Here is a 12,539-nt window from a genome sequence, read left to right on the forward strand (position 1 = left end):
CGCCGACAACCTCGGACGTACCCCGTCACTTAGTTTTCTACTGCTACTGACACCTACCGGGTGATCTCGAACATGGCTGCCGCACGCCATTCAGACAACTCCCTGTACTAACCACGTCTCCCTTCAGGCACGCGCGCCTCCTGCTATAGCTGTGGCCGTCGCCGACACCAGCGAGCGATCGGATGGACAAGCCTGGGCGCTCTCATTGTGGTCTCCAGTGACTCCAATAAGACGAGGTGGACAGCAGCAGCTTCATCATCATGATTTGATGTTTCAGCGATCAGCGACATGATATCCTTCAATTTAAGCGCGCTCATCGGAACGGACGGCCAGGATCCATCGCAACGACTCGACACGTCTATTTAAATGGAAACACGCTACGGGGAACCCCTGGAGAGCCATTCCTCTTTTTCTTTTTGTTTGCATTTTAGTTTTATTCCCTTCTCTCTCGGATCTCGCCTTCTCTGCTTCTTCTCCGTGGCAATGGCGACCATGGAGAGCCTGATCGGCCTCGTGAACCGGATCCAGAGGGCGTGCACCGTCTTGGGCGATCATGGCGGCGAGGGCTCCCTGTGGGAAGCTCTCCCCTCCGTCGCCGTCGTCGGCGGCCAGGTAGCCCCACTCCTCGCGTAACAGCATTCTTCGCTTCCCAGATCGCTCGTACCTGGCATCTTTCGTCAACTCTTGATCATCCTTTTTTTGGGATCTCAGAGCTCAGGGAAGTCGTCCGTGCTGGAGAGCATCGTGGGGAGGGACTTCTTGCCTCGTGGATCTGGTAACGTCCCAATGCGGATCTCTTTCGATTCATCCTCTGGGGTTCTTGTTTCCTGGGTTATGGTTTGAGATCTATTCGTCTGGATCAGGTATCGTGACCCGGAGGCCGTTGGTGTTGCAACTTCACAAGATGGAGAGTGGGTCGGAGTACGCGGAGTTCCTTCATGCCCCTAGGAGGAAGTATACCGACTTTGGTAGGATCTGATTGATTAGAGCTTAGATTTTCTGTTCTGTTCTTTTTGAAGGCACTTAGTCGCTTTATTTTTGATACATTTTGTCTCGAAGTTAACAACTTTATCTGTTTTCTTGTTAGCATCATATTTTTTACGTTTAGATCTTTTCATCATTTCCTTGTTTGGAACGCATACACGCACTTATGAAGGAAAAAATTCTTAATTTCTCAGATTAGTTTGGATTTTTTCTTCTGGGCTTAGTTTCCGTGATTTCTATGATTTTGCTGGCTTGCTGGTAGGATGCTGGACCGATGCCCATGATCTGTTAATGAACTTTGGCATTCTCCTACAATGAATAGTTTCTTAAACCCTCGGTGCTATGATCCTGCGGTGCTCCTGTTTGTTTCATGTGAATGCCATGCTTTTTCAAGTATCAAATTGTTGGTCCTCAAGTTTATGTTTCTACCAGCTTTGTTAGACCTCTTTTGCAGAGCAAGATTTTCCTAAATAAAAAAAATTGGAGTCATTGAAAAATCTTGATATTTAACTCAGAGAATTATTAAATAACTCCACTTATAATTCAAAAAACATTTTCAGAAATTATACTTGCCAGGACTCCACAAGACTAAAACCAAGATTAAGCTAATAAAAAAGTACTAAAGTTTTAAAAGGAAAAAATGGAAAAAGGTTTAATCAAATGACTAGTAAATTGACTCAATTATAAGGATAAGTTGGTCTGAACCTAACCTATCGTGACATTGTAAAACTAGGCCATTCGAAGCTTGTACCAACTCTTTCAAGTGTATCTACAAGATTGTCCCGAAAGTAAGGCAGTTGATGTCAATACACAAAAAACGGTATTATATATCTTACTAATTCATGGTTGTTAATCAAGTGTTGGAATGATGGCTTCTGCTGAATCTTATTTCTAAATCTGCTGGAAGTATACAAATATCTATATATTAGATCGTTAATCATTGTACTTTTATTAGATTCATGCAGATAACTATGGTTAATGAAGTATGTTTTTAATTTTATGCATTTGCAGCTGGTGTTAGAAAGGAGATTGCTGATGAAACTGATCGGATAACTGGAAAATCAAAACAAATATCCAATGTTCCAATCCATCTGAGCATTTACTCGCCACATGGTCCGTATGCTTATATAATGTTCCAATCCATCTTTATAGTACTTTTCATGTAAGGATTATTCTTATTTCATAGTCATATGTTTGAGGTTATTTTCCATCCTTTTATCCGTCACAACGGTTTTTCTTGTTTCTTTCATGTTTCCATCACATAAAAGTGGGATATAATATCTACATAAGCTTTGTAATGTTAAAGTCCAATTATAAATCCTGTCTGTTGTGGGGTAATTCAATTAAAAAGATTTAAGATGTACTCGAATTTTGAACATATTGCCAATTATGGTGATTCATTGCTTAGATCCAGGATGAAATGGATGAACTAAAGTAAAAAAAATACACACACATCTCTTGTTTGAAAATGTTTGAGCATTTGTTCTTAAATGTCTCTCAGTCAGTGGACCTATGCACATATGTACCGGAGGGCAAAACTTGTTTGGAAGCAAGAAGCAAGTGTATCATTAGACAGACAAAATCACCAACAATAGTAGTGGTATTGATGACCTCTAACAACTTTACTGGGATGACTATTGATGTAAGTTGGCAAGGGTGTGAGGCAACAATGTTAGTGCTGATGATGTGGTCCCTAAGGAGAACATCTCGAGAGGAGGATAAGTTTAGTTAAATGAAAAGAAAGTGAGTCAAATAAAGAGTTGAGCAATATAGTTTTGATTGATACACGTGGAAACATGGCATTGCACAGAAAGGTATGTGATAGCCAGCCTATTTTGGTTTAGCCATGATGTAAATCCATGCAAATTAACCTTAAGTTGAGATATAGAGACAACATTTAGAATCTAAGCAGTTCATATTAAGAATAAAATTTAGGGATGTTGTCTAGTATTGGGAAAATGCATAAACAGGATGTTGAGAGGGTCCGTCCAACTTAGTACACTTACTGTCCCAGAAGGTCCACCCAATTTTAAACTAGCACTCATAGGCCATAGCCTTATTACTGATCAGTTTTCCGACCTCGCCCACCCTTCCCTTCAAGCAGAAGCTGTCTTCTCTCCTCTCATTTTTTTACCAACCGAAAGCCTCAGTCTTCTCTGATTACTTCATTTACTATTTGTGAATCAACAAATCAAGTTTGTATTTTATGAAACTTTGCATTGTTTCCCGTATCAAGATAATTCTAAAGATGTTTCTTTAGTTTATTTGCTTCTTTTGCTCTTGAATGCCTTGTTTCTTGCTTAAAATCCATTTGTGGACACATATTTTAGTTCAATGTTCAATTCAAATGCATGTTTGTCATTCAATCGAGCTTTGCTCTACACATTTCAAGCATATATTAGTTGAACCTGAGCTTGATTCAACCTAATCCACATAGATTTGGGCTAGATCCTAGTAGATTTCAAGCAGATTGATACAAATTTAACATAAATTTTTGCTGATGTAGTTTAGATCCATGAAACTAGGTTCAGCCTAGATATTCTTGACAGATTTATTTAGATAACTCTGTCAAGATGATGAGACTTTTATTTATCTAATTTCAGTCTCCATGAGGTCCATATTGTCATAATTGTTGTATGATAGCATGTTTGTTGATGATGATGGCCAGGGTAAAGGGTCTCATGTTTCCAGTACAAAGACAGAGAGGATGGTGAACTAAGGAGCAGTTACTAGTACCAACCAAGATGACACGTCATCTACCAGATTAATTTATGGCTGGAAAGACGAGTGCAATGAGGTGGCAATGACTTAAAGTATATGGGAAAAAGCTTAGCTGAGTTTGAGTCAGACGAGGTTCTCATGGTCACAACCATTTCACTAGCATGGATATCATGTACCACAATAAGATGTCAATAATTGGTCCTAGTTTGTTGAATCTGAGGCTTTATGTGGTTTCTAGTGGCAGTATATTGATGACAATTTTACTGCTGAACAATTATTGTGGTTGCACAACTTTAGATTTGTTTCACATCAACAGTCACAAGGCTCACAACATTCATAGTGGTTAGTAATCCAGTTACACATAATGACCATTAGTTTGATTCAGTTATACTATATCAGTATCAGATGCCGTGCGAGTAGTATCATGTACGAGTTATTCAATTATAATATTGATTTTCAACAGACTCACATGGCAGATCTTAACCATCTCTTGCCCCAGAATGATGATCCTTTTGGTGGTTAAGGCATGGTTTGTATAGTTTTAAGTAAACAGATTTACAAGTTTTCCAATTATTTACTTGTAATACATGTATCATGTATTAACTTCATACATTTATCATGTATCATGGTTGACCGTAAAAGGTTATGTTTACACATGCCCATTCATGCATTGACATCAAGAGAGAGGTGGCAGAGAACATGCAATCATTTGTAGAATTTGACTTAATGAGTTTTAAATTCAGAAGTCGAAGTCTTCCTTGTTTTCAGTGCTTATTATTGCAAGAGTTTCTAGCGAATATACAAGATATTATATCTGTAAAATGTTTGCTGAAATCTTGTAATCTTGTTGTTTCACATTAATGCACTGGTTTTATGTGTGGAACATATTGGATTTCTTCAGATTTCCTGGTTAATATTTTACATAACATTGTTGCATTGTTGTATTATGCAGTTGTTAACTTAACACTCATAGATCTTCCTGGGTTGACAAAGGTTGCAGTAGGTAAATATCTCAGGTCATTTAGTTATCTGTTATGTTCTGCAAACAATTCTCTTTTTACAATGAACTTACTGGATGTTTTTGTTTTTGCAGAGGGACAGCCTGAATCAATAGTCACAGATATTGAAGATATGGTGCGGTCTTATGTTGAAAAGGTAAACAAAATAGCTCTATGTTTTTCTTCTTTTTGTTGTTCCAGGAATTTAATTGTCTGCAGTGAATGATGACATATTTTTAGTTATATCTTTCTTTTATGTTATAGGAATTAAATTGACACAATGAACATTTTTACTAAACAACACTTCTTTAGGTTTCTCTTCTTTTCGATGATACAGAAGTTAAATGTATCTAATTATATTGAATTTAATTATCATGAAATGCATGCTATGGGACATTTTTTTTTTCTCCTTGTTCTCATTCATTTTATCTAGCTTTGTTTAGCATGAAATCTGTATCCATGCTCCTCTACCCCCATGATACATGCCCCAGCTTGGGGTCTGTTCCAGCTGGCATCCCTTTTTTATTTTTCCCACCTATATATTAGAATGTGCCAGGTTGCACGAAATAGTTCTGCTGGCATATGCAATCCACGTTTGATGTTATCTTGTCAAGGGTAATTGTCGTATCTATTTAAAGTTTGACATTAGCCCACTTATTTTAGTGATGATGATTTTTTAATGCTTGTAGCCTAATTGTATCATACTGGCCATATCTCCTGCGAATCAAGACATTGCCACCTCAGATGCCATCAAGCTTGCAAGGGAAGTAGATCCTTCAGGTAGAAAATTTATTTTATTTCTTCCTATAAGTATTACAAGAAGTTTGAGTAGGAGTTTCTTTCTATGGTTGAGGTTATTTGATCACAGTCAAATGCAAACAATAGCCTTACATTTTTTGTTCTTTTATGTAGGTGAGCGAACTTTTGGTGTCGTGACAAAGCTTGATCTTATGGACAAGGGTACCAACGCTTTAGATGTAGGCTATCCTTGCTTATTATCTGTGATTATGCATCAAAGTGAAATTTGTGATTTTATATTCCTAAGGGGGAACCTGCCTTTGAGACCTTACTTTGCCTCTTCTTGTCCCAGGTGCTTGAAGGAAGATCGTATCGGTTACAACATCCTTGGGTAGGAATTGTTAATCGGTCACAAGCTGATATTAACAAGAATGTAGATATGATTGCAGCACGACGCAAAGAACAAGAATATTTTGCAAATAGCCCTGATTATGGACATCTGGCACATAAAATGGGTTCGGAGTATCTCGCAAAACTATTATCCAAGGTGGCCATCCATGTCTCATTTTTTGGCTTCTTTTTTTTTTTTTCCTTTCGGTTGGAAAACTTCAAAATTCAAATCACTGAAAAACTTCTCAATGACTTCTTTTGTCTAGCATCTGGAGAGTGCAATCAGAGCACGAATACCAAGTATAGTAGCTTTAATTAATAAAACAATTGATGAGCTTGAGGCTGAGTTGGACCGTCTTGGCAGACCTATTGGAGCTGATGGAGGGGTAAGATTGAGAACAATCTATCGTATTTTTAGGTATGATCTTCATAACTGTAATTTCATAATTGCCTTGCTTTGAATATGCAGGCGCAGCTTTACACAATATTGGAGATGTGTCGTGCATTTGATCGAATTTTTAAAGAGCACTTGGATGGAGGGTAATGCAATCTTTATCTCTTTTTTTTATGGTTTGTGGTCGGGGAATCACTTATCTTCTAATTTTCTTTTGGACAGACTGTTATTAATTCATTTCATTGCCAAAAATCTATTAAAGAAGAAGCAACTTCTGGTAAAATAATATCTTGCAAAGAATTCAGAAATGTCTTTATTTCACTTAATATAGTGGTTCAAGAAGGAAAAGGTCACGGGTGCAAGTTCTTCCAATACTCTTCTTTGGCTCTTTGAACTCCTCTTAGACAGTGGTCATAAGAGAAACCACTCATTTGCTAATGTTCTCAGAAAGTTATTTATGTTTATAGTCCTAGTCTCCTAGATTGTTCCTCTGATTACCATTAATTCTATAGAAATAAGCAAGGTATTGGTGGATGGTAATCATTTGGTCACTTCAACAATTCACCTGACTTATTTACATCACCAGCTGAGGTTCTGCACGTACCTTGGATTATTGAAGGTAAGTAGGCCATGGTGGTTGAAAGAAGTCCTATATCAGAATGGGAAAAAAAAAAAATCAAAACTACTCACCTATAAAGCAAAAGACATAGGTTGTTTACTTGACATGCTGCTGTGATTTTTCTGTTGTGAGGTTTTCTATGTACTGATATATTGCTTGTTGTCTTAGACGACCTGGTGGAGATAGGATCTATGGGGTTTTCGACAACCAACTACCTGCAGCTCTGAAGAAGCTCCCATTTGATAGACATCTTTCTTTACATAATGTTCGAAAGGTTATTTCTGAAGCAGATGGTTACCAGCCTCATCTGATTGCGCCCGAGCAAGGATATAGAAGGCTTATAGATAGCTCTCTAGGCTATTTCAAGGGTCCGGCAGAAGCATCCGTGGATGCTGTAAAATTCCTTCACTCACTTTTTCTCTCACATTATTTTGTGTAGTATACTATCCTTGCATTGCTTAACATCATGATATGTCATTCCTACTGTGTCTGATATACTTGCTGTATTATTGTGTATTCTTTGAAGTTTACAAAGAGATCAATTAGATAGAGTTGTTCCAATAGCGAAAAAATAAGGGGAGTAATGAAAGAAATGAATTAGATAATAGAAGGAAAAGACTTAAATAAGGCCTTTGGCTGAGAAGAATTTTATCTCAACTTCAAGGAGTTGAAGATCCTGTATCAATAATTAAATTTCATGCAATTACGACAGTAAGGACTCAAATAAGCTTTTAATTTTTTAAACTAATCTTATTACATGATGCCCTTTAGTGAAGAAATAAGAGTAGAACATAATAATCTTTCCCTTACAAAGATTTTGATGATATTAGAGTTGCAAGAAAAAAATTTGATGTAATTTGTTTGTGTACTTTGGCCAATAGTAATAGATTTTTAATGTCATTGTTACTTTTCAGGTGCACTTTGTTTTGAAAGAACTTGTTCGGAAATCTATTGGTGAAACAGAGGTAACAACTCTTATAGAAAAAACTTATTTAGAAAGTAACTAAATGTATATCTCACATGCCTTATGTTCTTTTGTTTGCTTATATTTCTTGTTATTTCAAATCCTCTTTCTATGTCCATGTAACCTACTGCAAATAGTTCAGACATTATGACTGATTTTTGTTGATGTTGTTGTATAACTGGGAGCAGCCAGCAGCATGATTTTACCTATAGAAGTGTGCAATAAACAACGAAAAATGGTTCATCTATAATAAGTTCAAGCTACAAAAGCAAATATTATCTTGGAACTTGGTAGGCCTGTGTGTGCAGCCAAAGATTAACATGTATGTGCTCTTTTTTCTTTTACATATTTAAGATCCTAATATTCCAAGCATTATGATGGGTGAAACTAGACACTTGTTCTGTCAGTCATCTGTTGTCATTTTAATACTTGTGCACAGATTTCTTGATGATACTTCCTAACTCTTTACACTAACAAGACGTTGTTATAATTACTACATCTAAGGTTTCATTACTGTGCTCAAATTGCCGATCCTCGAAAATTTTTGTACCAGATATCATTGTTCTTGCAAAAGAGAAAAAGAATTGTATCCAGAGAACCATTCAGTAGCAGGTTGGGCTTATGTTACATTTGTCCATCAATTAGACTTCTTAGGGCTCATCAGTCTAATTCATTGAATAGCAGCATTCTGGCTTCCTCATTCGACATGTTGGAAACTTTCTTATATGGGTTTTAGTGGTGACATTTTGTTGGTTAAGGAATTCCTCTTAGAAGTTTCAGTGAGCATTATACTTTCAGAGATATCTTGTGCTAGTATGGTTCTGATTTCTGAGTATTGTTTTCAGTTCATTCAATTAAAAGATTGTGTTTCTACTGGTCATTCTAGAAAAACAACTCAAAAAGTAAATTACAGAAATCTGGAGACATCTTTTTGGTGTTTCCACTTGTTTTCGCTCCATTGTTCTCCAACTTCTATAATCAGCTTTTACAGACCATGACCATCTATCATCATTTGTTTTTTAAAACATTTTTATATTGTTATTTTCATCATATTGTTTACTTATGATTAACTTGCAACAGCTTTCTATACATATTCTTGTAATTAATCCGAGAAAACATATGATGCTAGTGATGAGTATGTTAGCGTCTTTCCAATACTTAAAATGTTTATTTTAATATAATGTATCTTTTTATTTTTTATTTTAACTAATATTAGTTGTTTTAGTTTATTAATTTTATTTATAAGGATAACAATGATATTCAAAATTGTTCTAGTTATAAAGAATCAAACTTATGAGTTACACTATGAAAATATATAAGATATGAAACAAATATATTTGAAAATTAATTTGGTTTTATGTTTGTTGGGAAGGTGAATTATATAAGTTATTTATTTATTAAGACAAATAATAAAAAAGTATAGAGAACAAAAGTAAGATTTGCATATGATTTTTATTGATTCTAAAAAGTCTGATAAAATTTGTTGAGATCTATATTCCACTAATCATGTTGATGTCATGAAAAGAATATTTATGATAGTGTGGGCACTAGTTTTAAAACTATGAAGGGTGTCTAATAAGTTTCTTAGGAGTATAGGTTTACATCAGGGATCAACTTTAAATCCTTACATTTTTATATTGGTAATGGACGAATGGACGAACTTGATAGTTAAAGTAGATGAAAGTTTAAATGAAATTAATTACAGACCGGAGTTTTGGAGATAATCCTTGGAAACTAGGATTTTAAATTAAGTAGGATTCAAATTAAATATATGAGATATGATCTAAATAATATAAAGAGAAGAACTGAGGTTGAATGGACAGTAAGTTCGAATAAGTAAAAGTTTTAGGTTTGAGTTGATTATGGAGAAATTGATGAAGATATTATTCATAGAAGTGTCATGAGTTTTGCATGATCACCATTTATGTTCTTAGGCCAGTAGGCCAGCGATGTTTTATGAATATGTGGAGCTAGTAGGAAGTATAGAAAAATAAATGTTTTCGTATGTAGACAATTACATCCAGATTTGACAGAGGATAAAATGAGGGACAATTGTTTAAGATGATATGAGAAGACCTATAGGGCGATCAGTTGTAGATTGATAGCTAGAGGGAGGCCTAAGATGACCTTACTGGAAACTATAAATAGGATATTACTTTATGCAGTGTTCAATTGTGGCAAAAGTTTTTTGTGCCTAATTCCAAATAGTTGGGTCATTAACAATTTGGATTCATTGTTGGTATATATTTCATCCAGACTTGTTGGAGTAAGACAAAATAGTGAGCCACTCAAAATTCCATATTAATGGGTGTCTTATGCTTTGGGTTTGACTTTCTTTAATGATTGTTTTGTTTAATGTTTATCCTAATTAAGTAATATTGGACAAGTTTCTATATCTTTGTTTTTTATGCATATACATATCTAAATACATATTTTAACTTTACTGTAAATATTGTTAATGGAATATGTTAGCGGATTTTAAATTTCTGTGCATTCTTAATGAATTTTTTTTCTGCATCCTCTAAGCGATACACTGGGCATCTTGATATTTTAATTATGCTCTTGTTTGGTCCAATATTGTTCATTTCATCATGAATGATTTAAAAACCTTGTTGATGTTACTCCCGATGCAGGTTTTGTAAATTGCTACTGATGAGTGTAACAGAATTGCAATTAGTTTTAATTTTAGTTTGCTGTTTTACTCGGTTATATGTGCTTTGTTACGTTATAGTATTCACAAGAATATTATTAGTGCATAATTTGTTTTTTTAATCAGAAAGTGGTATATTGGATGTCTTCTCAATGAAGGGACTGGCTTATCAATTATCTCCGTGAGATACCCATGTATCACAAACTGTTTTGGAGTAGCTGCAAGGTCCTGAAGCTTATTGCTTACTTGATTATGCTGATGTGGTGGTGTTGTGTTGCGTTGGTAGGAACTGAAGCGCTTCCCAACTCTTCAGAGTGATATAGCAGCTGCAGCAAACGAAGCTTTGGAAAGGTTCCGTGATGACAGCCGGAAAACAGTTCTTCGTCTAGTAGAAATGGAGTCAGCCTACCTCACAGTGGACTTCTTCAGAAAACTCTCTCATGAACCTGATAAAGGTTCAAATCCTGGTTCAACTCCCAATACTCCAGCACCCGACAGATATGGTGATCACCACCTGAGGAACATTGGTAAATCCATACTTCTGTACTTGTAAAGCATGCATTTGCTCAAGTTCAATTTGGTAGTATTCAAGTTTCATACCTGCAGCATGTCTGAAACAAGATTTCCTCGTATTTTTTTATCCTACTTATGTATATGTATGATGATGTGATATTGCCTTGGCCATGCTCATGACATCTATTTTTGGCATTCTAATCGATTCCGATTTCAGGTTCCAATGTGTCATCTTATGTTGGCATGGTATGCGACACACTGAAGAATACTATACCAAAGGCTGTCGTTCATTGTCAAGTCCGCGAAGCAAAGAAGTCGCTGCTTAATTATTTTTATGCGCAAGTTGGGGGGAGGGAGGTCTGTCTTTCAGCAACCTACTCTTGCTGTAGTTTTTAGTTTCACGCCCATTCTATTGATGATGCATGCAATTCTGAAGAAGATATGATATAGGGCTATCAGCCCAATTAGCCATTACTCCAATTACTTAGTGTTTACCTTTCTGTATCCAGTTTAAAAAGTGCCTTCAATCACAAAATATGTTTCATGCAATAATTGATGGTGAATGGTCCATTGGCTTGGTGATTGCCAATTGCTTGGAATGATTGATAGACTTGTATTGTGGCACAATGCCTATTTCTTTTTTGTCTTCTTGCCTGAACCAGTCTCATTTCCTTCGATCTATATAGACCTAAATTTTATGACTCAGCTTACTAAGATAACGAATCTGAAAGAGTAAGAATAATACTCAAAATTTGTGGCTGATGGGATACTATATATCTTGAAATAGATTAGATGTTCCTTTTTTGACCCACCAGACAATAAAAAAGTTAAAAACAGGTTGATGTTGCTATTTGTTTGAATGCTTGTTTATTTCGTGATTAATTGATGGTAAATTGTGTTTAATCTCAAGCTTTTAAATCTATACGCAAGCCAAAACTGATTCAATTGACACGTTTGCTTTTATTGCTGCAGAAGAAGCAGCTTAGTGCTATGTTGGACGAGGACCCAACTCTCATGGAGAAGAGAAATGCCATAGCTAAGAGACTGGAGCTCTACAAACATGCAAGAGATGAGATTGATTCTGTTGGGTGGAAATGATAGTCTAAACAGACGGATATGAGATCTGCTTATTACAACAATTATAATGGCTACCAAAGGAAAGGTTCCATTTCGACACTTGACGTTTTCATACTTGAAGCAAAATGCCTTCAAACATCATGAAGAGCATCAGTCTATTGATTGATCATTTTATCTCTTTTATTCTTTGTAACACTTGAACTGTAACTACAATTGCCATTGATCTTCAACATGAAGAGCCTGTTCTACGGTTAGATATTTGGTTCTCATTGGTGATTTCTACACAGCATACTCTTCATGTTGTTAGCTACAGTTACATTGTTTTTCCTATTGGAATTTTATGCATAAGGTGTTCACACAAAAAGGCAAAAATCTCGTTGGTTCATAATCTAATCTGGGTTTGTGCTCGTCTTACATTCTGTTGTTTGTGTGTGTGTCGAAGGGGGGTATGTCAATGGATCGCATCGACTTGGTATGGAATCCAACCAACT

At 35.9% G+C, this 12,539-nt stretch overlaps 1 protein-coding gene across 1 annotated transcript; it reads left to right on the forward strand.

Annotated features, from left to right (window-relative positions):
* Positions 1-72: 72 nt before the first annotated feature.
* Positions 73-12,302, forward strand: LOC135617028 (phragmoplastin DRP1C-like). Its single transcript, XM_065116888.1, has 16 exons — positions 73-612; positions 712-775; positions 864-968; positions 1,996-2,097; positions 4,658-4,708; positions 4,799-4,860; positions 5,393-5,483; positions 5,616-5,680; positions 5,794-5,988; positions 6,098-6,217; positions 6,301-6,371; positions 7,013-7,238; positions 7,759-7,809; positions 10,745-10,985; positions 11,189-11,328; positions 11,944-12,302. The coding sequence occupies exons 1-16, from the start codon at positions 367-369 to the stop codon at positions 12,067-12,069; spliced, it is 1,956 nt and encodes a 651-aa protein (XP_064972960.1). The 5' UTR covers positions 73-366; the 3' UTR covers positions 12,070-12,302.
* Positions 12,303-12,539: the final 237 nt, after the last annotated feature.

Source organism: Musa acuminata, chromosome BXJ2-7 (genome assembly GCF_036884655.1).
Source record: "Musa acuminata AAA Group cultivar baxijiao chromosome BXJ2-7, Cavendish_Baxijiao_AAA, whole genome shotgun sequence".
NCBI lineage: Eukaryota > Viridiplantae > Streptophyta > Magnoliopsida > Zingiberales > Musaceae > Musa > Musa acuminata.

Excerpts from the sequence above, each read along its gene's own strand:
- LOC135617028 (XM_065116888.1), top strand. The coding sequence starts at position 367 with ATGGAAACACGCTACGGGGAACCCCTGGAGAGCCATTCCTCTTTTTCT. Across the intron at positions 4,861-5,392 it reads TGCGGTCTTATGTTGAAAAG|CCTAATTGTATCATACTGGC; the intron begins GTAAACAAAATA and ends TAATGCTTGTAG. Across the intron at positions 5,989-6,097 it reads TCGCAAAACTATTATCCAAG|CATCTGGAGAGTGCAATCAG; the intron begins GTGGCCATCCAT and ends TCTTTTGTCTAG.